Source organism: Enoplosus armatus, chromosome 20 (genome assembly GCF_043641665.1).
Source record: "Enoplosus armatus isolate fEnoArm2 chromosome 20, fEnoArm2.hap1, whole genome shotgun sequence".
Lineage (NCBI taxonomy): Eukaryota > Metazoa > Chordata > Actinopteri > Centrarchiformes > Enoplosidae > Enoplosus > Enoplosus armatus.
The window spans coordinates 16,054,571-16,081,460 of record NC_092199.1 but is presented as its reverse complement, the minus strand read 5'-3'; the positions used below and the strand labels follow the sequence as shown (position 1 = coordinate 16,081,460).

At 43.1% G+C, this 26,890-nt stretch overlaps 1 protein-coding gene and 1 long non-coding RNA gene across 2 annotated transcripts; both read right to left on the bottom strand.

The window, feature by feature from the left end:
- Positions 1–13,227: 13,227 nt before the first annotated feature.
- Positions 13,228–16,140, bottom strand: LOC139303528 (bone morphogenetic protein 2-like). Its single transcript, XM_070927372.1, has 5 exons — positions 15,828–16,140; positions 15,425–15,564; positions 15,042–15,158; positions 14,601–14,790; positions 13,228–13,698 (listed from the first exon to the last, which is right to left on the bottom strand). The coding sequence occupies exons 1-5, from the start codon at positions 16,138–16,140 to the stop codon at positions 13,274–13,276; spliced, it is 1,185 nt and encodes a 394-aa protein (XP_070783473.1). The 3' UTR covers positions 13,228–13,273.
- A 5,410-nt stretch (positions 16,141–21,550) lies between these two features.
- LOC139303529 (uncharacterized) lies at positions 21,551–24,083 on the bottom strand. The gene is made up of 4 exons (XR_011598944.1): positions 24,031–24,083; positions 23,352–23,474; positions 23,193–23,233; positions 21,551–23,025 (listed from the first exon to the last, which is right to left on the bottom strand). It is a non-coding gene; the product is annotated as an uncharacterized lncRNA (long non-coding RNA).
- Positions 24,084–26,890: the final 2,807 nt, after the last annotated feature.

The window sequence follows — 26,890 nt, the reverse complement described above, 5'->3', positions numbered from 1 at the left end:
TAATCAGGATGCATTGACATGGGATTTTTATCGAAACAAAGTGTGCGTGGTAAGTTACAATGCTTCTCTGTCACTGGATCTTCGTATCTTCTAGTGTATACGAGCTGCCTCAGCTGTCCCAGAGTTACCTGGGTTTACTAGCCTGTCAGTCCTGAAGGCCTCTTACCCCCCTCTGCCTGTCTGTCCCAGGTCTCACAGGGCATGAGCGTGAGACAGGCTGCTTGCTAGCTCGCTGCGGTTTCACAGCCAAGCAGAACACATGTGGGTGTCAGTCAAAATGGCAAAAACAAAGACTGAATCCCGACTCTGGCTGACTGGAGTTCATTCTTGGGTGTCTGTTGTCCAACTCGCCTTTCTGTCTGCAAAAGCAATCAGAAGTGTTGGTTAAATCTTTTAAGAATGTGACTATAAAACATGCTCTACATTGTTTATATTCTCTGTATGTTCGCGTGCACGTATTTTATATGCTACAAACGGTAACAAACAGCCAAAATATAGCTATACAACTTCTGGCTAAAATCTTGTGGGTCGCTCCGTCGAGCCGGCGAGGGAGCCCTTGCGTTGCTTTGCGCACTTCAGAAAGCCTGTCTCCTGCATTTCTATTGGCCAGAGCTGCTCTATTCCCAGATCACTCATTGGCTTGCCTAAATTACAAACTAGCCTCTGACTATGTCTGTTGGGGTGAAGTCTACCGATTGACTCCATGCACAAACAAATGTATGCACTTGCACAAACAGTGTTGGACTACTTGAGAAATTTAATTAGATACTTATTAATTATTAAGATACTTATTATTAAAGAAGTTGCATTATTTTAGAAAATACTTAACAGCAAGAGTAACTTGTGACATTATCTATCTATCTATATCTAGCTTAGCCCCGGTGACTCGAGGCTACACAGCCCCCCTCCTGTCCTTACAGTGAAACCCTCTAAACAAAACTCAGGTGATTCCTGAAAACAGGCTTACCAGTTGCTGGCTAGGTAGCTAGCTAAGAAGAAACAACGTATCAGTAAAACAGCTTGGGCGTTACCAGAAGCCGTTTTCATCCTCTCTTGGTGGAGGCTGGCCTCCTGCGCCCAGGTACACCCTTGAAGTCTTTTCACTGAATATCTGATCCAACTTCTGGTAAACAGACAAACGCCCTGAAATGTTGAAGCACGATTGGCAAATTATTTACTGAATTTTACACTGTAATTTCTTACATTTGTTCACAAATAATGACGAAACTACAAACTTTTCACAGCCACCTTTCAAGTTTACAGTTTACAGTTGTTCGTCCATAAAAGTAAAAGATTTTGGTCTGAATTGAGGCTTGGGCCTCACTAACAGCTGGCACAAGCACTGGGTCTAATGTGCTGTCGGAGGGTTGGAGGCAAACAGAGAAAGGCGAGAAATAGGCTTGTGGAGGAGGTTTGGTGTGTGAGGGGAGGGAGGGGGCAGGCCCATGTGAGGCTGTATTCTGGGCAAGACATGAGTGCAGACAGTAAAAGGGAAATGCTTTCGTATACAGTATCTCTGCTCACAACATGATATTCCCACACTGAGTAAGTCTATTTCCCCAAAACAATGCAGGGACTTTTCCCAGTTAGATATGAACACACCACGTTATCTGCAAGTGCAACAATTATAATCTTTGGACTACAAAAAACAAATTAAATATGTGTATAAATATGTGTTTGTATAAATGTTTATATTCATTGCATATCAAGGGATAACAGTTTTAACCTGATTCATGCACTTTGACTGAGACATTGTGTTTACATTAGACAAGTTGACATTATTTGTCCATTCAGCATAAATGTGTCTAATGAGAAGACAGACAACATGCAGAAAATAAGCATGTGTTACTGCCTATAGCTGGTCGGCTAACATGTGCAAGGTTAGCATTTGACTGGATAGCTGAAGTGTGGAAGGTGCAGTTGGCAGACAGGCAGGCTGTTACCTTATGAAATACAACATGACAGAAATAGACTGGCTTAAATATGGCACCTTGATAGAGGACTGTGGATGCTGGGCCCATGGAGTCATGGGGCTGTTGTTGGGGCCACGGAAGGCTCAACAGAAATTGTGATTTCATGCTCTTTTTCTGGCTTATATTCTACTGAAACAGATGCAACAGATGATGGTATAAAACTAAGTTGAGCCATGCAGTATTTCTTAAACCCTCCACTTACTCCATTTAGGGAATGCACAGGGTCAACCTTCACACGTGACCTCATCCATTGACTTCCTCTGACTCACAAAGGGTAAGAAGTCAACAAACTGTCCCCTCCATTTCAACTTAATCTCACAGCAACAACAGCTGCGTTGGTCCTAAAACCAGACTGCCCAGTCACACACCTTCATGTCCACAACACGGCCTTGTAAACAGAGCTTGAACAACATGAATTAACCCAGCTCTGCCATAGTCATGTCAGTCAGCAGACATCTGCCTCCAGCTACCAATCCCCACTTCAGGGACTGTCATGCTAAATTGGAGTTGTGTGATGCAAGGGGCTATATCAGAAAGCTTGTTTCTCTGGGTGACAGAGGCAAAATGAGTCACAAGCTAAATATTAGCCAATGGTTTTGGCAACCAGGTGAGTACACCCCACCCCTCTGTATTGTCTCCACCAAGACTCAAATGATTGATGCCTCTTCTTCATTGACATGAAGGCCCTGTTATCTTTTCAAAGAGGTGTCTAACAGTAAAGAGAGGGTCCATGTGGGAGCCTATCAGCCCTCACTGCTTAGTTACAAAAATAACCAATGACAGTGTCCATTTCATCCTGTCTTGCCCTGCCACTCGACACCAAGTGGTTATTCCAATGTGAGCTAGCTAGCTGCGTCCTGTGTTGCTGCTCAGTTTGGCCACACCGACTTGTGCATCTATTTTTGTATCTTGTGAGCTCGCTACCAGGACCCTGGCCACCTCGGTACATTTGAACATGGATCTGAGTGCTTGACTCACCTTGGTGAGTTTTCTTTGTTTCTTCAACTTCAAGAGAAAAAGTTTGTATACCATGAATGACAACCGCTAACTAAGAATTTATTCTCAGCAGGTGATTCTGCACTGGATTCTTGGATTCTACATTGAGGATTTGTATTTGATACCACAGTCTAGATTGGGCGGTTACACTCAGCATGAAAGACCCATCACCAAGGTGAGGTAGCAGTGTGATTATATGGATGTTTACAAAGACATGAAAAATACTGAGGGCCACCATACAGAACATAGTATTGTTTAAGCTTTAGATTTGGGCTAAATATTAATGTCCAAAAACACCTACAGCCTCTCGGCACGTCCGCATTTTACTGCTACAAAACCATTGCACTTTCATACAGTCACATCATTTACACTAATATTTACATGTCTGTGAGTAAAATATAAAATGGTATTCCAATTGTTGCGCCTTTATACAGTGTAGTTAACTGGGCTACCTCATTCCTTGGGTATAAATACACAAGCAGATGCTGGGAAAGTACCGTGGTTGCTAACTGATCTCTGGTTATGAGAGCTGGAAGACTGTTGGTGGCCAAAGTCTCCTGGAAAGCCAAAACATTCTGTAAGTCAGACTCCAGATACAGTAGACTTAGAGTCAGTAGACAATTTTACCTGAGTTGTTAGATTTGAGTAATAATAATAATAATAACAATAACAATAAGAGGAATGATTTGTCTTATTGGCTGTTATAAACTCACCTACCTTTCTTCAATTCATCCTTGGCATGAATGGCTCTTGACACCTGAGACTGCTTTCAAACTTAACAGTTTTAATGTGCAGATACAATCAAACACAACATTGACTGATTGTGTTTATATTTGTCTCAATCCTCATCTGCTTTTAAGGAGAATCATGGTTTTGCGGACAGTTGAAGAGTTGAGTTATGTGCCAGTGGCTATGCTCCCAGGTCAGGACATATAAATGGGTTAATGGGCTATTCTAAGACCTCACCCAGATAGCTAAAGTAAGCTACAGTAGAGCAGCTGCTGCGGAGGCGCTGTGTGACTGATGTGATGATTTACTTGCATTTCCTGCGCTGTGTGGTGCAAACCTGCTGGCACGAATATTGTTCTTGAGCTTTGCAGAGGAATTGCCTATATATTAACCCAAGAAATTCATTAAATGTGAAAAAGATGTAATTGCATTTGAGGGGGACCAATGCGAAGTCCGGGTCTTTCCTTTGAAGTGGATGCACATGAACAATAGAAATATTCATCTTTTCTAATAACGTTACTATAAATGGACTAGGAGCTGTTCTCATAGCCCCCAACAGTATGCTTAGTACTCACAGCTTAAGGCACCACACAGTGCTTAAAATAGCCAAGTGCATGGTATGAAGTGTTTGTCTGCTGCCTGCATAGTGACAGCATGGCCGAAGCCGCACATGTCGTGTACATAAAGGTCATCAGTGCAACTACAGAGTTCAAAACCTTTTACAGTAATCATATGAATCAAACAACCTTTTTGTGAGATTTTGAACTGCACAAATCCTGAAATGATAACTGCTTACACAGTGTGAGTGAGTAGATTGGTTTGAAACTACAACACTGACTCTGATTTCAATGTTTTTCTTTAGTTTACATCTCCCGCCACTTCTCTAATGTCAACCTGAACTGGAAGAAAACCAAAGGATCTGCAGAGCTGCAGCAGCTGTAGAGGAGACAAGACAGGTGATGCACGAGACAGAAAGAAAGTTGTTGACATCATGAGCTGTGTGGAAAAGCGACACATGAGCCATCGGGTGGGGAGCATGCTCCATCATCGCTTCCCCAACGGCTTCACCGACTTGTTCATGGACGAGACGGATCGTGAGGTCAGCACTCTCACCGATCGAGCCTTCCGAAGTCTCTGCGTTGGAGATGACGCAGTTTACAATGACGAGTTCTCGTATGGATACTCACCTTTCAGCTGCCACAAACCTTTGGCGGGGGAGCCTCTTAAGAAGACTCACCATAAGGAATCTAAAAAGCAAGGGCAAAACAAAAATGACAAAAATTATGCCCAGCCATGGAAGCAGCAGCAACAGAATAATATATCCCACATGTCATCTTTCCTCAAGGCATTGAGTGCCACAGGGGAAAACTGTGAGGGGCTGTTAATCAAAAACGGAGGTATGACAGACTCTAAGGGGGAATCATGGGATAAGTCCGCACTTCGCAGCATCCAAAGAGAGCTATCGGAATTCTCCTCGGATTATCACACCAATCTCACAGATGGACGTTACAAGAACCATCATCGACATCACTCTGGTGATGGTTCATCAAACAAAACAGGCAAAGATGTTGCCCTTCCCTCAGGGAAATCCTCAAAGGTCAAAAACGGGAAATCCACTGTCAAATTAAGGAAACTTAACATCAAAAACTTTTTCCTCCACAGTGAGTTTAGCCCTTTCCAAACATGGGGAGATTTTAACCGGTTCCCTTTTGGCCAAGAGGACACAGTTCTCCCCACAGATAATATCCCTAAATGGTACGACTTGCCTTTTTACAAGGAGCTGACTGAAGCACACAGAAAAGAGACTCTGCATTCAGAGGAGGCACAATCGTGCCAGAAAGCGGCAGTTGAGCCCCCTCCTCCCACTGCTCCGAAACCCATCCCTCCCCCTCCTCCGCCAAAGGTCCTGCCAAAGCCCTCAGCTACTCTGGCTGAGAAGAGGTGCTCATCAGATGGACGGGATGGGAGTGCTGCCCCCTGGCGGCGTAACAGGTCCAGGGCAAAAAGTGTGATTCCAGTCAATCAGCCTGGGTTACCACCTCAGGAAAACAGTTCAAAAACAGTGGATGAAAGTCTCCTGTTGGTCAAAAAGGAAGCCAGATCTGTGGAGGTGAAAACAGTTGAGGAAGTCAGCTCTTTGGCGTCTACTCCATTCAGCATCTGCCAGCTGATGACTCCCCTCATTCCCTCAAGACAACCGACAGAAACATCCGAAATCCTCCAGGCTGTCTTCTCGCCCTCTGCCCTCGACCTTCCACTAAGACCACACTCTGAAGCCAAACTGACCCCTGAGCCTCCAGTCAAGCGGGACAGCTACAAATCACTCGCCTCTAGCATCCTCTTCAACCTCAAAGACAACAGGAAAAGGGTGAAAAGCCGATACAGCCCACCTAAATTCAAAACTTTAGAGGCTCCAGAGTGTGGCAGCCAATCTCCACAATCGGATTATCTGAAACATCCACAAGTTGGATCTGAGGGCAATGCGTCTGGCTTCAGCACTCCTGCCATATTAAAAGATGGACAGACAGTTTGCAGTCCCGTTTTGGAATCGAACAGCACCCCGACTGCTGGTCCTAAGCATGATACTGACAGACCTCTTTCTGAAGATTATTTGTTATCAAATCTACTGCAATCCAAAAGGGAGGCTGCAGGTAACAGTAGTCTCGATGAAGAGATTTCCCTATTTATACACTCAAAAAAGACCAAGAGTCCCATGGCTAAAAAGCAAAATTACCCGTCTTTGAATTTGTACAAGAAAGCCAGCCCTGTTGACAGTGATATGAAATATCTTCAAGTCCCTCTGAGCACCGGTGCTCTGATAGACTTAGACCAACCAACTGAGACAAATGAAGTTTCACCACTCACGCTAAACAAAGAACTCTCTCCAAAAGCACTGCCAACAAACACAGGGCTTTCTCCAAATACTTTAAACATCAACAAAGATTGTTCACCCATAATTTCCCCCCATGCACTTGAGAAAGAGGAGTTGTCATCAAATATATCAGTAGGGAAAAGACCACCAAATGTACCAGACAAAGCAAAACGACCTGTGAAAGACATAAAGGACAAAGACTCTGGAGTGCAGCCTGTCAGTTCTAAGGGAAAAGATAGTAGTGGCCAACCCCTAAGTACAAGGGATGTGATCAGAGCAGCAAGGGAAGCAATTAATGCAGCCAAAAATAAAGTTCTATCTGCAGCTCAGTCAGATAGCATCAATAAGCCTATTTCAGACATAGAAGAACTGAGGGAGAAAGAAATAGATGAGAAGGTTGCATATTCAAAAGAAACGTTTAGCAGCAAAAGGGAGAGTTCAGCACCAGAAAACAACGTTTCATCTCAAAGTAGAAATGAAGCAACCGGTGCAACACTGGTTGGCAAGAAAGATAATGTCAAGAAAGAGCCCCCACCGGTTCCCAAGAGAAATTTTTCTAAATCTGATATTCAACTTTCTCTCGACAAACAGCAAACACATGACAAACTCACTAATGGTGATTTGGGGGATGCGAAACCAGAACCACCCAAAGAAAATGAATCTGTCCAGAAACAGGGTAAACTCAAACATATATTCTCAGCCAGACAGAACAATTACATAAAATATCAGAGATACGCAGAGACGGACGATGAACAAGGAGAGGAGTTTGAGGAAGGCGATCTGAAAGTGAACACAGGAATGGAGGCCGATGAGGAGATGATGTCACTCAGAGAAATGAGAGACAGTGAACATATAATTAACGATTTGCATGCTTTGAAAACGCTGGAGAGGGCAAGACTTGGCGATCGTATTCTCGAGAACACGAGGAACAAATTAGGTGTTACTAACATAGATGAGGAGACAAGGGCTAAGAATGATTTGATCTCAAGAGAGCTCAGGAATATTAAGAAGGGTATGCTGTCTATGAGAGGGAACACATCAGCTAAGAGAGACCTGTTTGCAAATAAAGAGAAGGAGGAGAGCAAGCAGGGGGCTTTCGCAAACATTGACAGTAATGTCATAGTAAACAAAGCACTTATAAATGACAATTACGACAAAGCCAAAATGGCACTTGAAGAGATCATCTCGGAAAGGCAGATGAGAAAGAATAAATTCACAGAGCAGGATGCAAATCAAATATTTGATGAGAGCGCTAGTGATGAAAGCTATGTAACAAGGGTACAGCAACGTAAAAAAGCAATGAAAGATTCTTTGACAGAAGACAAGGAAAAACAAAATGGCAGCATTCTTACACTAAAAGAGAAAGATTTAAGGGAGAGGTTAAGTGATCTGAGAGACCACAATCATTTAAGACAGATTCTGTCACAAACTGAACCTAGACTTGGTGAGACTTACAGACCAGGTGAAAGGATAGCGCTACCTGGCATGGACAAGATTGGCAATGAGCTAAACAGGCTCCTAAAAACTAAAGCTAAACATGTTAATGATAAACCAACTGATAATCCTAGCTATGAATCAGAAGAGGTGAATTTGAGACATATAGTGAGACAGATATCTGAGGAGAGCAGAGAAAATCTGATTAACCAAAATGAAGGCAGAACAGGAGATGCCCCTCCTGTTCCTCCGAGGAACAAAAAGGGAGGGAATAGAAGAGATGGAAGTGTGACTAAGGAGACAGATAGTTTGAATGATGCAGAAGAGGAGGACGTCTTTAACAAAGATGGAAAATGTGACAATGGTGAGGTCCACTTAAAAGAGATGAGGAGTACAGGCTCAGAAAAACAAGAAGTCGATAGTGACCTGTCCATAAAGGAAGCTGTGCCCGGTCAAAGTGAAACCAGTTCTGATAAAGAGAGGTTGGACGTGGTACATAATGCAAATTCAAGATCCATAACTGTAACCGATGTGGTCATATCTGAGCCCATTTTACCTTTAAAATACCCACAATCTGAAAATACATTGTGTGTATCACCAGAGTTTAAAGTAGATGAAAATAAGGCAAATAACTTGCAAGCACATATGAGCCCCACAAGGGAAGCCACATTTGAAAACAGTAATGCCAGGGCACAGGACACGTTCAAGGTAAAGCGGAAGGCTCCTTTAAAACCAGACTATTTAAACACACCAGACGGAAATGTAACTAACAATTTAGTGGCAGGAGAACCTGAGAAAATAAATAGAGCCAGTGAGGAAATACATGTGGATGTAGAGGCTGTCAGTGAAAACCCCAGGGATATAATATCACCCTTACTACTGGTAAATGGTATTAGCGTCAATCAGAGCCCACCTGATCAAGCCAGCTTGTCCTCAAAATCCTCCTACTTCTCTGTGGAGAGTGCACTGCACAGAAATACTGAGACTGAGTCAAATGTTTACCACTCTATGGAGAACTTGATTGGAGAGGTGGAGGAGGTTGATGAAGTGATGTGGAATATTTCACAAGACACAAAACAGGATTCGGACAGGACGGAAGTGGAATATTATTCTTTAAGCGAACATGAAAGCGAGCCAGAGGTTGTAAAGCGACCGATAACATCTCCTCAAAAAGAGACAGAAGTACCGTACAAGGACAGCAAAGAAAGAGAAACTACCACAACAGACCAAAGCTTGAATTCTGATGAAAATAATCAGACACCAATGTCACCCTCCAACACCTTTTCACCCACTTTAGGGATCCCTGCCTTATTTAAGGTCAAAGACAATACTTTCAGTAATAAGTTGAAAAAGACTGTACAACCCTGGTCACTAAGAGGGAGTCTGAGTGGTTCAGAGAAGGGAGAGAAGGAGTTACATCAAGTAAAGGACAATCCAGAGCTCCCTATGGCTAATGAACCTGCCACCAGCTGTAGCACACCAATCTCAGATGAACTCTTCAAACCTAGAGAGACTTCATCAAACAGTTCACCTCCCCTGCTGTTGTCTCCTTCAAATCTGCAAAGTGAAAACCCAAAGAAACCACAAGTTGGAGGGTTCCTCACTGTCCCACAGGAGGAAGACAGATTTTCTGGGGTGAGTCCATCATCTGAAGGCGTGGAGAGCTTAACAACCAGCACAGCTGACACAGCTGATGAGATGGGAATGAACGTTGGAGTGCTGGTAGAGCATGAAGTGTCAAAGGTTCCCAGTGAACATTCTGGGTCCACCTGCAGTGACAAACCACCAGCCGTCTTACCCAAATCTGAAAAGGCTGTCCTCAAAGCCATTAAACTGGCAAATAGAAGGATGAAGAAGGAGGAGGCCCAGAAGTCCTCCCACAAGTCGTCGCAAAGCAGCAGCAAACACAGAGCGGATAGACACAAGAGTGACAAATCTGAGCACAATAGCAGCAGTAGAAATAGCAGCGACAAAAAACACAGAGAAAAGACTGAAGATGGTCATCATCACAGTGAAAGTCACCATGGCAAAAACAGAGACGACCGGAGCGAGCAGCTACTGTATGAAAGAAGAGACCGCAATGGTGAAAACCACCATCCCGACAGAACAGACATGAGCCACAAGACTCGGACACAGAGCCATGATATGGTGGACAGCAATAACCAGAACAATGAGGCACTACCTCGTTTTGCAACAGAAAGGCAAGGCCGCAGCAGCAACAGACACATTCGAGATAAACCACAGCAAAGGCACTACAGTAGTGATAGGGTCATCAGTAATGTACCTGTGTACAAAGCTCACGTCGGTGAGAAACCCACGTCAGACCGGCCAATCCACCGATCACAAAGCATTGATAGGTACTTGGGAGATAAAGTGGAGCGCAGGCTCAGCGCCGATACGTCAGCCAATGCAAAGCTTGATCCGAGGACCCAGCGCATTGAGAAATCAATCATGGAGGAGCTTCAGCAGAGAGGCCGAGCAAGAGACAAGGCGAGCAAAGACAACCCATTGAGAAGGAGTCACAGTATTGATGCGTACAGCACCGAAGTACCTCACCCTTCAACCCTGTCCCGCCAGTCAAGCCACACCAGCCACACAAGCCAGCTTTCTCACCAGTCCAGTATTGAGCATGCCATTGTTACGCAGTCTTTTCCTATGACCCAACGTAAGCTCCTCCAGGATCCAGACTCCGGGCAGTACTTTTTTGTGGACATGCCCATTCAAGTCAAGACGAAAACTTTCTTTGATCCTGAAACAGGAAGCTATGTGCAGTTGCCAGTCCAGCCACCAGAGGGTGCTGTTCCACAGGCATCCCCCTTGGAGGTTTTGACCCCACCTCTGGTTGTTTACCACAGCTTTGTCCCAGTGCCTCTGTCTCCCATGGCTCAGAAAGCTACCATCCATGCCCCTCATATGGCACCGGAGGAGTTTGAGCAGAGACACCTAGAAAGGTCGAGGCAAATGCACTGTAAGGAGAGACATCCATATTTAGAGCCTGTCTATGGTCAACACGACCACGTGTTAGGGGAGTTTCTAGGCACTGAGGAGCTGGACTGTCCGAGCTGATAGGCCATGAGGTTTGAAAGGAAAAATCCCCCCTTGGCTCATTCTGTCTGATCCTTGTATTGCTTTACTTGCCGTAACTTACATGAGACACAGAAGCTGTGCAGGCTGTCTGAAGCTTCTGAGGCCGCGACCTGTTTTGTGAAGAGGGTTGAGTTTGATTTGAGCGCAAAGTGACAGGAGATAATAAAATTGTGAATGAGTGATAGTTGCTGTCGAATGCTGTCGTTTGAATGGGGGTTAATGGATTTGTGTAAGATAATGTGCAATTTTTGAGAGAGAAAAGCGACATGGACGATCCATGTACATAATGTATTTAAGTGTAAACAGAGAGGGTAAGCTTGAATGTAAATGTGGAATATTTATTGTAAATGCTGAGAGTTTGTGATATACCACATTTTATTACCTGCAAAGTTTGTTGCCTTGAGATTTTGTTTTTCACCAGACAGTGTGCAGTCACTTAAGTTTTCATTATAGATACTTGAAACAAATAGAATTCATTCAGAAAAATGCCTTTGGTTTTGTATGTTATTGATTTCAGCTGATCATGTCCACACAACTAAATTCTAAAAATTTAGTTTAGTTTTGCATGCTCCATGCTTACAACTGATGATCTTGTTTGATGCAACACAAATTTCATTTATACTGTCCAAAAGCTTGAACTGGCGTTATTGCAATGAATGTTTTTTAATATGCAGAGGACATGAAGGAGGATTGGTTTTGCAAGTTTGTTGCATTGGATTTTTTCTAAACTAGAATAAAGCAGGGCTGTATTGTGTCTGTGATCCATTCCAATAAAAAAACAACTGTCGTTACAGACTTTTATTGTACTACTGTTGTTAATTTCACTGCACTTCATTCTTCATCTAAAGCATATGTCTGAACTGAACCTGTTTTTAAAATGTATGATTATAACGGTTATGATTGAATTATCATCAATTACAGATAACAGTGACATTATTTTTTGTATAACGCCCTCAGCAAGCAATGAAACCACACATGCTCACAAATGTTTATTACCATTGGGTAATAAAAAATGTTGTGTGAAGAGTGAATGAGTGAAGAATTACTCTAAAATCTTTTTAATTTGGAACAGGTTTAAAATAGCTCTATAATTGCCCTTGCTTAAATTTTCTGTATTTTGAATCAGTTTTTCCAAAATGTATTAACAATCTTATCCAGATACTGCAGAATTACAGTTATGGAGTTATCTCGCCCTCTGTTGGTCAGTCAGTGTAGTGACAGGAGTGAACTCGAGACAAAAAGTAACAGCCTGTACACGTTGCGCTTATTTACTAATTGGCACAACTATTTCTGGATGAAACTTTACATTTTCTTACTAACCGTTTTGAATTATAGAGGTTCACAAGGGCCCCGGTTCTAATTCAACATCTAGCATCCTGCTCTGGTTTTGATGGTTCATGTAATAAAATCTGAACATGTAATACTGTTTCTAACTAAGCTTACAAATGTATAGGCTGTGATTTTTTTTTACTATGACTACTTTATTTCAATTTATTTTTTATTTTGCCCTCTGTAATTTGTGCCTTTGTGTTTTAAAATGGTAGAGGACTGGATTACCCAACCCATATCCCTATTTGGGAGGTCTAAACAACAGTCTGAACGTAATCCTCAGATGTGATCAAATCCAAGTACTGACATCCTAGCAAGTTAGAAACGTAGTCAGAGAGAAGCAGTGACAGTAGAGTATTAAATATATTTATGAACACCTTACCATGGGCCGGCTAATTACCATGGACGGTGTCACCAAATCAATGTCCAGGGTCCTCCAGGCGACCTCAAGGTGGGTCCAAGGGGCCTCCGGTAAAATCTGTTATAGTTCAACTTCAGTTTGAACTTAAATAACTCCCCCTACCAACCTGCAGCAACTAGTGCATTACTAATCCATGACTAAGAACAAAAAAGAATCAACTAAGGATTGTTAAAACTGTATGTTTTCAACTCTGGTATTCAGGTCTATTGTACATCTAGCTGGGCATCCTTTCATGAAAGGTTTTGGGATCCCAGGACTAAGCTGGATAAAGGATCACTGATTAATAGTTGAGGAATAGCTGCTTTATTTCTCAAATAATACAATATTTAAACATATGCACGAAAATACAGTGTTTTAATCAACTCAAGTAAACCATCATCTCCCCATCCCTCATTGTCCCAGTGTTAAAGAGTGCAGGAGACGCAGAGCCGGTCAGTGACAGCCGCAGCTTAACGCCACCATGTCGTCATACTGCTTCAAAACCACGTTCTCCTCATCGTCAAAATATAACAAACTAATGGACTGGAGTCTGTCGGGGACACAGCAGGGCGCTCCCACCTCGTCACTGGAGAGCTTGAGCGCGTGCATGATGGAGCGCACCGTGGCGTGGTTGGTCGCTCTCAGGTTTCCCCCCAGGGGGAACGGGCAGGAGCCTTTGCAGTGGTAGGCGTTGTATCCCCGGGGGGAGATGATCCAGCCAGACCAGCCGATCTCCTCAAAGTCAACGAAGAGGGGGACCCGCTGGCAGGACTGGGAGCGGCCGTGGGGCAGGAAACCTGGGGATGCACGTCGCCTCCTGCTGCGGTGGTCGTGGAGCTCAGGTGCTGCTGCTGCTGCTGCTGCAGGTTGGGCTTGTCCTGTGGAAAGAGGAAGGGGATCACATTGGGTTAGAATCAGCATCATAAATACAGAGTAGTTCATTTTTGGGCTTTTGGCATCTGTAATAGTCATAGCACAGACAGGTGAACTTTTAAAGCCATTTAAGTTGATTATACCATAAGATTAACATGTAAGTGACATGATACGGATTCATGTAATAAGGAGATAACACATTTGATGGATGTATGCGGTAAAAGAAATGTATCCTTGATGCTGCTATTATTCATTAGAATCTACAGGTTTTAATCCAATCCCAACACTACAGCGTTTTACCTCGTTGCATTGACTGCTTTCCCTTCCTCTCCTGAGTTGCCAGATAAGCTCAGACTGGCAACACTTTACCTAGAAGTTCCCCTCTTTAGCATGTATAAGTAGCACATAAACATTTCATAAAAGGTTTACAACACCATAATGTAGGCTAGCATGAGCAGCCTTGTTCAGCGAAGGCTCAAAAGACACAGTTTCGTTACTGTGCTGAGTTTATTTACAGAAGCAGCCTCTGGTTGATTGATTCAGAATAGCCGGCGGAGCTAACTTTGGCTAAATTTGGTAGCAGCTTGCAAGCTTAAGAGAGGCAGGGGTGACATGATTAGCTGCACGGTGAGAGGGCCTCATGAAAAGTGACATTATGAAATAAAAACAAGACTTATAATAATTAAATAATATGTCATAATAATGAATTGAGTTTTAATAATTTCTTCAGGTATTTCACAAATTGTTAGTTCAATAAATATCTGACACAAGTTCTTCGTGTCATTGTCTATTTCATAATGTCTTGAAATATATTTAATATTGGCCATTTTGGGGTTCCATGCATAATGACTATGCTGCTGAAATGCAAATGAATGCCCATGCTAACACACCACAACCGTCACCTTACCCAGGTATGACTGGTTTGATGCTCCCGTCCTCCCGTCGTCTGAGAATATGACCAGGTAGGCATTCGTGTCTGTCAGCTCTCCACTCTGCTTAGACGAGGACACCACCGACTCCATCCAGTTACCAGAGGGGAGGGTGGTCACCACGAGGATGCCGTTGTTCTCCTGGCTGTTGCGGATCCACTTTGACACCTGACATTCAGAGCATGATCATCGAACGGGTTAAACACATAAACAGAGACATACATGGATAATTATTTAGTGTGAAACCAAAATGATGTCTCGCTCCACTCACACAATACATTCACTCTGACATTAAGTCGTGGGAATGACCACAACATTGAATGCAAAGGTCAAGAAGGTTTTTTTTTTTTTAATAACAAGACCAAAGAATCTCTTTCAAAATATACAACAAATGAAACAAAGAATGGGGAGTGTGTTACCGTTTGAGTGACATTGAAGACTTCCCACCCCTGTGTGTAAAGGGGCACCAGTCTGGAGGTGATGAGGTTTCCTCTCCAGGGCTTCACGCGGCTGTCCAGCACCTCATACAGATCCACCTGGACGGTCACAACGTCAAGCTGTTAGTTCACTAAACTGTGTCCATAAAGATCCACTCTCTCATCAAATCACCACAACCTCAGTTAAATGATCATATCTGCTACATTTCTGCAGACACTGAGGGGAGATGGCTGCCTTATTTGAATTAAATAATAACAAATGACTCACCAAAAGAACTGCTCAGAATAATAAAGTTATGACTTACTCGAAAATGAAAACTCTAGGTGGGAACAGATTAAACAGTGCCACACAGAAGGCCTCTTACCTTATAGAAGTGAGGCCCGTATGACTTTCCGAGGTAAAACTTCTGTTTCTTTCTGAACCAACGGAGCTCCGCTTTGATCATTCTCTCCTCTCTGCCGAAAGACGACAGGTTGAAGAAGTGGAACCTCTCTCCAGCATGACCTGCAGGCGCAAAAGATCATCGAACACACCTTTAGTGAAACGTCAAAATAACCGTTTGATAAAGAAACGTGACAAACCCGTTTAACGGGGACACTGGCCGCGCGTAATCGTGCGTAATTGCGCGTTTGGATAACAATTGCGCGCTCTAATCCATAATATTTAGTGCTGCTGCTGTGTGGCCAAACGCTGACTTCAATCAAGTACATTCATTGTCAAATGAATATCTCCTCACAAAACAATCGTTACCGTTTGGTTTGACTCACCTTTATCCTCGAAACTCCGCACTATGTTTCCTTCCAGAATATCCTTCTGGCTCTTCGGGGTCCCGTCGGAGACCGACACCGCGTTAAACAGATCCAACATGAACTGCGGCGCCTTCTTGTGCGGGGCCACCGCGGGACCACGAGGTAAATCCTTCAGGTGGACCAACGCGTCCAGCTTCTTGCTCGCCGTCTTGGCCGCATCCGAGCCGCCCTGCCGCCCCGCGGCCCCCCTGTCCTGCGGGATGGCGAGCAGGGTGACGCATCTCAGCTGGAGAGCGACGGCGAGCCAGAGGCGCAGAGCTCCTGCTGTCATTTTAGTGGGAGCGGACTGAGCTCTACACCTGCGGGGCGGCGGGTGATAAGGGCGACCCGCTGCCTTTGATGACAGGCTGCTCCCCCCCCCCCCCCCGCCCGACCCCCCTGTATTCAGCTAACACCGGGAGATGATTGGGCCGTGATTGATGGTGGTGGAAAACACACAAAGGAAAGGTGAAAATGACCCGAGAGTCAGCTATAAAGAAAAATAAATAAATGACTAATTTCCCTTCATTTGCATGTTCGGGTTGCAGTGGGTTAAAGTCCATTTGGCTCATCTGACCAACCAGATCGACTTTTATCAGGAAGCAGAGATGTAGAAGGTTTTCTGAGTCATTAGAAGGCTGTTAAAAAAGTGATTAATCCTCCTGATAAGAGTCACCATGGAAACTACCGCGCTATAAAATAGTGTGCCGAAATAAAAACCCATTAATACTGAATAAGGACGGGTGGATTGAATAGAGATGAAATGTCGTGTAGACATGCGAGTCTGATATTAGATGCGGAAGGACTGAACCTCAGAATGGATAGGCAACAGTTATAGGGGCCAATTAGCCGGCCAACCAAATCAACTTATCCCATTATGATGTTTTGTCTCCGGGGCTCCTCGTCGTGTGTTTCCGGGCCCGGTTGTCTGTTATCAGCACGAGGCCAGTCGCGAGAAGAGCAAACGAGCCGCCGAGCCGTGACGCAAATGAAGCGCTTGTTAATGCGCACATTTCCACAACACGCAGCCGGCCATCGTGCCACCCCACTACCCTCCCCCCACGTCCCTCCCCTCCCTCCGTTAATGTTTGGACAGTGACACAGAGTTAACGCCGAAATCAGCACCGCATGTTTATTCCGCCGTTAAGATGAATCCGAGATGATCTCCAATCAATCAGGTCGAACAAAAGGGATCAAACTCTCAAGATCATCATGCTGATCAATAGCTCGGCCTCTCTCCCCTACTGTTAATCAGATTCACGGGGATTACGCAGGAATGATGATCCCCTCATTTAGGGGCCATTACTCACGTTTAAGGGCCCCCATAGTGAATGGGCCTCCTTGTATCACCTAGTAGCCACGCTGTCAGATAAACCACAGGATAGATTATAGCTATAAACACTGTAAACAACAAGATGCCAGGAGATCAAATGATGATTGGATTTGCTGAAACTAAAAGGACGTGTTTTTCTTCTTCTGCATTTCAGGCTGTGTAATGTCCCTTTTTGTATTGTGCAAAAGTCAAAGTCACACTTTCAACTTTCTTTAACTTTCTTCTTTCAGATAACTAATGGCCAATTTAAGGGTATGTGTCAGGAAAAGAAGGGCTTTTAAAGCGGTGAAGCGAGACGCCGTGGAGGTCATTGCTGAAGGTGCAGTGAGGAGCAGCAGAGACGAATGACTCACATGCTGGCCGTGAGTCTTCCTGTGGTGTATTCCTCTGTACATGTGACCTCCACGGGAGCGTATACGAGACTGCTGGCGAGTGTGGGATGTCCTCAAATGTTTACACTGACCATGTGCCGATCACAGATAGACTTAAAGGGAAGCCCTGTGACGTAGATTAGTGCAGAGAGCTTCACCGAACAGCTAACGGCAGACGACAGTGTACTGTGCACATGGCTGGATTTACAGATATACAGCCACCTCTACAGCTGGGAGCCATTGAGTTCTTCTTTAGGATTCTTAGAGAAATACACAGTAAAGGCATAATTTGCTTTCTTAGATGCGAAGATTGATACCTCTCTTATGTTTGTCAGGTGAATATGAAGCCAAGAGACAGTTAGCTTAGCTTAGCACAAAGGCTGCTGGCGGCAGGGGGATACAGCTAGTCTGGCTCTGACCGAAGATTAAATAAAAAAAACCCCGCCTACCAGCACCTCTAAATCTCAGTGCAAAAACCAAAGTGTAAAAATGACTAGTTGTAGTTTCACGGGGGGAGTCATGCCTTGAAATATTTCTTGGAAAGAAATAGCTGGCACATAACATCCTGTGGAACCTCAGCTTGACGTCTTCCCACTTCTTTTGTACAGGGAAAACAAATGATATATAATGGGTTTTATGTATGTTTGTCCCCGCTTCCAGTCTAAGCTAAGCTAACGGTTGCTGGCTGCTTCATATTTAACACACAGATATAAGAGTGGTGTCCATCTTCACATCTACACTCTTTTCAGAATGCATGTCAGCTGCCAAAAATGAATAACTAGTTAATGTGTATGGTATTTACTGCAGAACAATTTACAGCCAACCGATGTTCCAACACTGTTGAAGCCAAATTTCACACTGTAAATGCACACATACTTATTTCACAAGCTTTAGTTTGCTTATCATATTAAGCTAGCTTGGAAACCAAACGAAGCTCATGTTTTATTTGCTCTGGCCCCCCTCCCGTTCGGACCGATTTCCAGCCGACCTGGCCCGGGTCGGAACAATCTCAACCGATCTAATATGGGGCGGGTTCGATACGATGACTGACAGACGTTGAGGCGTTTTCGTAGACAACCGAGATGGCTGCCGCTGATGTGGAACATTCTGTTGAATCTGCTATCGCGTCAGTATTAAACGAACTGGACGGTATGTTTTCTCTATTTTTTTATTTTCACCATCACCGCTCATCTCTGCACGCTGTAGTCTGTTTATATTTTTCCGTCACACGTTTCGTTGCTCTTATTGGTTGCAGGCCTATCCATTCGCGTCCAGATGCATTTTGGTCTGCGGCCCTTGGAAATTGAAAACGAACGGAGAGGTGTGCGAGCTGTTCTGATGGTGCCAGGCTAATATTCTCATTTAAAATCCACTTGTTATAAATTATTGTCTGACATGCAGCTTGAATATGGAGTGTGGGAAGTTCAAGATTTACTTTTCTTTCATCCATTAACATTAAATATCACCAGATAAAAGGAAAAGGGAGAAAATGCATAGGATTTGATGTAAATATCCCTTGTGTAATTTGAGGTTAATCTCCACATGGAGACCTTGTTTAGGATGTAAATGTTTCACAGCTTTAAGCCTTTTTCATAGCAGACATTTTGACTTGTGGTCTGAAAAACCACACGTGTTACTAATAACATTAATGATGGCTCTGCTCTATTCAAGTCTGGCAGTAAGCCATGCCAGTGTGGCAGTGAGCCAACATGCGCAATACCAGGACCCTGAAACTGGAGCAGCTAAATGGAATTCAGCCATCACTGACCTGTGCTTTTCCTACTGTAACATGTCAAAATGACTCCTGTGAAGAAGGCCACTTCCACTCTGTCTTCAGCACTGATCACATCTGTGTTTGGCTACACAGCACATTTCACTTACACCAAACTCTCAGCATTACCTCTTGCTTGTGCAGACTCCAGGCTAATGTCCTGTGCTTCTTATGAACTGTACATCACTAAGTCTGTTTTCACTCGCTGCTGGATGCAGCGCTCTCAATTGAACAGCAGATGGAGCTATTGACTTAGGCATGGTGAAAACAAGTATGGGCATACGTTTCAGTATATGTTGACATATCTGCGTCTCAATGATACGACTAGCACTCTTTGCATATGAACACCTCATGAATGCAGTTTGTGTGGTTTTCTTTCAGATGAAGGATATTCTCAGACCCTGTGGTGTCTCGAATAAAGCTCAGTTGGATAAACTCATAAATACATGTCTCAAGCTAAACAGCAAGGTTTGGCTTTAAGGTTTTGTTTGCCTGAAAAAGACCCCAAAGTGATGCTATATTATGTCTAAAGTAACATAATTAAAAGGAAACCCTGAATGGCAAGCTATTTATATGTAAACGTATTCATGTAGTCATATTTATTGTATACTTAAATGTTTATCTTCCAAATTCATTGATCTACCGTGAAGTCCCCGGCTGTTGCACTGTTAAGACTGTTACAGACTGGCTTCTCTGTAATCGCTACATTACATTGAAGTTAGTTGAACTCGCTGTGTTTTGGCCCGAGAATTGATGCACAGCACGTTGGCGAGGAAGCCCCCCACCCCTCAGATTTATTCATCGGGTCTAGTGGATGTTGCATTAGTTTTCGAGTGCTGTTGTCTCAGCCGCCTGGCTCCACATCTGACAGCGTGTCCATGTGTTAATGACTTCACCTTGTGTTAAATACCTCTACTGAGGCAATTAGAGACACATGGAAGGCATTTGCCACAAGTGCTGGCCACTGCTGCAACTCTGTTTGAATGAATAATGAAGAGGAATACAATCACAGCAAAAGTGGAAACATATGACAAGGGTGTCGAAGTCAGCCACAATGTAACGTGATTTTTAAAAAAGAATGCATCTCTATTGCCTCTGACCACAAACAAGCAGGGTTTCAGCAGACATGTCGTATTTTAAGCAAGAGGGCCTGTCATCTCTCTCTGTTGTTGCTGAGGTCACAGGGGCACCACTACAACTGATATCGTCACTGAAAGATGGTTTGTGACCATTCAGAAATGCAACAGCATCAACCTCATGTCATCTCATCATATACAATATATTATCACTGTATGCCTAAAGGGACGGAGCAACATTTTGGAAAAGGATTGGCTTTGTTGCCGAGAGTTAGATGAAGAAGATCGACAGGCTGCCACACTTATGGTTGTATGTTAAATATGAAGCAAGAGCAAGCAAGCGTTTAAGCAAGGTTTCATCTGTGCAATTCTGAAATGTCAAAATTGAAGGAATTAAATCCATAATCCAAATCCAAATGCCAAAAGTAAAGTGAGCAGACCTATACCACTCTTATGTTGGTGTGCTGAATATGAAGAGAGAGCCAGCAAGCGGTTAGCTTAGCTTAGCATAGCATAAAGACTGGAAACAGAGGGGAAGAGCTAACAGGTGCTCACTAATTAACAGGAAGTAACTGTGCCTAGCCGAGAAACAGTTTCAGCACGTTGTTCCTCATAAAAGCGCAAATTGTCATTTAATTACGTTTCAGTTTTTGTAAAAGTTATAATGTGTTAATTAGTGAGCTTCAGGCTAGCTGTTTTTCCCCCCTTCTAGCCTTTATGCTAAGCTAAGCTAACTGCTTGCTGGCTCTCGCTTCATATTTAGCACGCAGACATAAGAGTGGTTTCGACCTTCCCACTTAACTTTTGGCAAGAAGGTGCATTCCATCAATTTTCCCATTTCAGAATTGCACAGATGAAACCTTGCTAAAAATTTTAAATCACAATCAGCTTGTTAGGGCGAGCGTGGATGTCTACCCTTTCAGCGGGAATGCCAGCAACCGCTAACTTTAAACTGTGAGGCAAAAGTCCCTTTGCTGTTCCAAACACCAGCTCTAAAGGAAGTGTGCGTTTCTTTGAAATGCTGGTGACCCGCAATAATTAGCTTTTAACATCCGCATGTTTTCTCACCTTTTCTCAGACCTTTGTGACAAATGTGAAATAAAGTGAAAGTGAAAGGACAGTTTGTACAGGTTGGGTATGACTAAGCAGTGGAATACTTTGGCGAGAATCCCAAAATGACACCGCCCTGTTTATGTCAGGCTGAGTACAGCATAAAAGGTCAGAAGATTAATAATAATAACAATATAACTGTATTTATATAGCACCTGTATTGTGAAGATGCTTTAAAAACAGGATTAAAAACAATGTTAGGCCAAAAACAAAATGAAGATGAACAGTACAATAAATCATTAAAAAAAAAAACCAATACCAATATAATCAGGAAAAAAATGATCAAACATCAGCGTGAGCAATGAGGAATAAGACAGAATGCACAATTGTGTAAATTTACTGTAAACAAACAGTTTTCCTGTCTTCTTTGGCAAACGTGACGGCCTGACAGAAAGGATCATGGTATCAGCCTTCCAACCTGACACTCACATTATTTCTGACTGGACAGAGGACGACTAAATGTGGTTCCAGTCGAGTCTAAAACTGCCGTATCAAACCAATAAACTGCGCTTCTGATGTACGTATAAGTCCTTTATTTTGCCTATTGAATGTTGCACATTCCTATTCTGTTTGCGTCTTGTCAAAGTCCTTGAGCATGTTCCTCATCTTCACAAACTCAGCGACAGCTTCCTCACACTGCGAGGCTGAACCTGTGATACAGTTCCTTAGCTCGGCGTCGTCCGGAGTGATTCGGGTGATGTCGATGATGAAGTTTAACAGTTTCCTCAACCCCCTCTGAGCGGTTAGAGTCGCATCCAGGACTTCCTTGCTTCTTTCCGCCAGTTCAGCTGTTTGCCGAAGAAGCTGCTGCAGTTGTTGCGTTGTGGACATGATTTGTTTTGCCTGTACACCTGTCGTTGTGGTTATTGAGGAGGATTTTTGTACCATGTCCTCCGACACCTGCTGGATTTCTTCCAGGACGTCCTTTAGCAGCTCTACGATTTCTATGAATTCTTTTACCAACATTTCCACCGTCTCTGTACTCATTTTCTCTGTCTCTGCCATGGTTAAGTTTGCTGTAATAACACCAGCAAATCCACTAAATGCCAGAACACCTCCTGCTGCTGCCATTGTTGCCGTTCTTTCACCGGCCGATGACCCTCCTGCTAAGACAGCTGCAGCCAAAGCTATTCCAAGTCCTCCAAAAACGACCCCGAACATTCTGGTTGCGTTTATGTTCGTCAGTATCTTGTTGACAATTTTAGATGTCTCCCCAAGCCTACTTGCAATTTCTTGCATTCTTTTTTCCTTGCGTCTATGCAGTTCAATGAATAATCTCCCATTTTTATTTAGTCTGTACAGTAGATCTAACAAATGAGGGGGTAGTCCTATTCCTACTCCTACACTTCTTGAGGCCATTTTCGGAAAGGCTCCAATCAATTAAGTCTGTCTGAAAATGTTAGAGTGCAAAGTCTATGGATGGCTGAGCTCTGTGACCGTCAGGTGAAAGAGGCCAGTGTTTCAGTCCGCTGGCTGCTTTGTGCTGGTCGTCGTTCAGAGCCTTCACTGTACATGCCTGTAATTTGAAAAGAGGTTTGTTAAAAAAAAAAGCCTTTTCTTTTTTGTCTTTTTTCTTTTTTTACCATTTTGCACTTATTTTGAGAAAATATTACAAACACAGAACTTGCATAACTGATGAGGCCAAAGGCTTACACAGAAAAGATATAGAGATTAGATATTTACATTGCAGCTTCAGATGGTCTTTCTTCTGCAATCGTGAAACGCTGAAAGATAAAATACAGAACAGCCGGCAGTCAGTATTTCATTTAAGCATGCTAAGGCACATCAAAAGTGTTGTGACAAAGTGCAACGTAGACAGTAACATTCTGCAGTGGGTGTTACCTTGTTTTCAGATTGTTTTATCACGATGCTATCATGTTTTCTCTCAGGAAGACAAGGAAGCAGTTAAAAAGATCTGTCATCGGTGCAGTGGTCAGTCATCCTTGATGCAGAAATCTCGATGACCTGAGGAGATGCAGTAAATATGCCGCAAGGCTGAGGTCAAACATACGGTATGTTGTACACTGTAAAGCGTTTGATTGTCCGACTTTCCCTGATTCCTGTTCATCCAATAACTAACAAACTCAAATGTATGATACAATCACAGCATATATTCCTGTCAAACTGACATACTAACAAAATTTAAAGAAAATGTAACTTGACAGTATTTTAACAGGATCTATTTGGCTGTTCAGAGCACTCTGTTGATCACTAAAGCTGAACAAATGCCTCTTTAGATTTCTGCGGTTTCATTGAAATACACTTCTGATAACGGTTTAACAACTTTGATACCTAAGAACATTTACGGGTGCTGTCGCCATGATCTCTCTGTAAAACAAGAGAATGCTGAAGGTTTAAGAACAAGTACAAGCTGGTTATTGCCTTCGATTGACAACTTCAAAATAATGCAGATAAATTATAAAATGTCATTATTATAAAATAACATAAATCAAACTGGGCAAGTTGGCCAGTAGTTGACGCCAGGACACAAAATTATATAAATTGAATTGAAATGGCTTACATGATGCTTCATCCTTTCCGTTTGTCAGTGCCATTTCACAGCAGACTTTCACTTTAATGTACTGTCTCTCAGCGGTCCACACCTTCTTCCTTTTATATAACACTTCAGTCACATGTGTCTGTTGTGCCACATGCCAATTTATTCAAGGTGCGTTCATCCACCAAACCCACTTTCAATATGAAACAGAAAGTAAGTGCATTTTCGGCAGCCAGGTGTGTTCACTGATGGGGAAATCAATAGGCGACGGCGCTTGACATCTCGATGACGCGCTGCTGTTGCGAAAAGTAAACGAAAAGCAAGAGGTTCCGTGACGCACACACACTGCTCAGGTAGGCGGCGTGAAATACCCACCTTGAAAGCAGCACTGGGACCCCGTATTCAAAGTGCTCCTCATCATCATTATGTTTTCCTGTTCTTCTTTTTCCAAATTTAAACCAAAATAAAACAAATTTCTAAATTAAAAACCAAGTGAAATAAGTAAAAAACCCAAAAAAACCCCATTAATAACCATAAATTAGCTTATCATAATTAAACAATACAGAGAAATCAACATGAATACAGGAAATGTTTAATTTAGGCCCTTAATAGTGAAAAGTTTGGAGGGCAATTACAAAAGAGCCACACCGATACATTTGTGGACATCAAGAAATGTTTTTCTTTTCAACACCAAGAACGACAGGTCGCTATAATCATCATCACATGCTTTGAAACCTCTGGCAAACTGGCCAAACCAGAAAAGCCAGCGTTCTATAAGCATGAGAGATAATTGTTCTGACCTGTCTGCACATAGCTCTGTGTTTAAGTGCACTGCACTCATGTGTTGTGTCTGAGCACTGCACATTTCAGCACGTTGCACCAAAGATACCACCGTCTCACTGGCTTTGACGTCCTTAAAATATGTTTGTCAGTTCTTACAACTTGTCAGATTGCTTCCAACATCTTCATTATGTGAGTTATTAAAAGCTACTTTTAGTATTCAACTTAACCAGAGTCTAGCATTTGGGATTGGAAGCTCCGGTAATAAATTCAAGATTCAAAAAACTTCATTGTCTATCACATGATGATAGAAAATTGTCTTTGGTTAAGAGCTCACGAACACGTTCCGTATCCTTCCCACTTGTAGTTCCCAAATGGCCCAAACAATACTCATCTACTTATCAAAAAGGGCCCATGTGAAGCCTGAAGGGAGGTAGTGAGAGGACACAAAAGGGTCCCTCTTTGGGTCTGAGGATGGTTGCTCACATTGACCCCCACTGGAAGCACACATTGGAACCTTTAGCGACCCACATAGGCAGACACGTTACCTGAATGTGGACACATTTTATGCTTCACCTTTGAGTTGTCCCAAACAAGGCTTGAGGACGGAGCAAAACTGTGTTCTTTTAGCAGGCGAGCAGTACTACAGGACGCCCACTGCGGGTGCACTGATCTTATGAACACCAATATGCGGTAAGACGTGTGTCATTTCTTTGACTGCCCTTTTTATCCTGCACATTTTCCTCTATTTACTCCCTTTAAGGTCAATCTAGACATAATACCCTGTCCTAAATCTCTGCTCCATAAAAACGTCAAAACATAGTTTGAGTACATTTTGCAGTAAGGTGAGCTGAAAATGAGTGTTTCGAGACAGACACACCGTAAAAAAGGACTAATGAGAGAAATGACAGACGTCAATGGGACACGACAGAAAAGAGAGGCTGAGACAGAGAGAAAAGACAGAGTGAGACATAGAAAACTGAAGATTTGGACTAAAGCAGCCAGGTTTCTGTAAGCCTCCATTGCCATACTTGAGACAGGAGTATTAGATTAATACTCACTGGAGCCATTAGGATGACTAGAGGATATCCCCCTCAGCTCTATTGGAGCTGAGGGGGATATCCAATAGAATATGTGCTGGTCAGGTAGAGACTAGAGGACTTCCCGCTTCATCTTTCCATAAATGAAGAATTGGCTCGCCTTTAAGTGGATCATTTTCATGATGGAAGAATGCCCAAAAGTTATAACTGTGTGCAAATGTGTAGTTTGTGTGCATGCAGGCTTGAGTATATGTGTGCGTGACTTCTGCATATGAATACATATCTGTAGACATCAAGATTATTATCATAAACGAAAAAAAAACAAAGCAAAACAAAACAAAAAAGAATGAAATCGGCTCCATTGATGGTTTTAAATGGTATTTTCAACAACAAATAAGTTCCACTGTGGCAGCAAAAATCTCAAAACCTGGATCTGTATGGGTAAAGACCACTAACGGTGAGGAAGAAAAAACATTTTCTGAAACATGTATTCAGTTTCTTGTCGACAGTTAGATGAGAAGATCGATATCACTCTTATATCTGTGCGCTAAATATGGAGCTAAAGCCAGGGAGTGATTAGCCTAGCTTAACATGAAGACTAAAAGGAGCGGGAAACAGATAGCTTGGCTCTCTCGAAAGTACAAAAAAAAAACGTCGCCCAGCGACTCTGAAGTTTACTAACTAACACCTTGTATCTTCTTGGTTTAATTCGTAAGCAAATTGTAATGTAAAATGAGGAACTTAAGAGAAAACCAGGCTAGCTGTCTTCCTCCTTTTTCTGTTTCTTGATGCTAAGCTAAGCTAATCGCCCCTTGGGTTGAGCTCCGTATTTGGTGCGCAGACCTGAGGGCCGTATCCATCTTCTCATGTAACTCTCGCAAGAAAAATGTAGTGAAAGTGTCTCACCGAAGAAGCCAAACTGCGAGATGTGTTGGCGATGTTGTTGTTGCACAAAAGATACCGAAGAAGGGGAGGCCAAAGATGACAGCGAACAACATCTCACGCTCTCCTCGTTTTAGTCTTCTTGTTCTCGAACCTTTGCTTACCCAGTGTCTGAACTCAAT

Coding starts and splice junctions, on each gene's coding strand:
- LOC139303528 (XM_070927372.1), bottom strand. CDS start 16,140: ATGACAGCAGGAGCTCTGCGCCTCTGGCTCGCCGTCGCTCTCCAGCTG. Junction 15,565..15,827: donor GCGGAGTTTCGAGGATAAAG/GTGAGTCAAACC, acceptor TTGCGCCTGCAG/GTCATGCTGGAGAGAGGTTC. Junction 15,159..15,424: donor ACGGGCCTCACTTCTATAAG/GTAAGAGGCCTT, acceptor GTGACCGTCCAG/GTGGATCTGTATGAGGTGCT.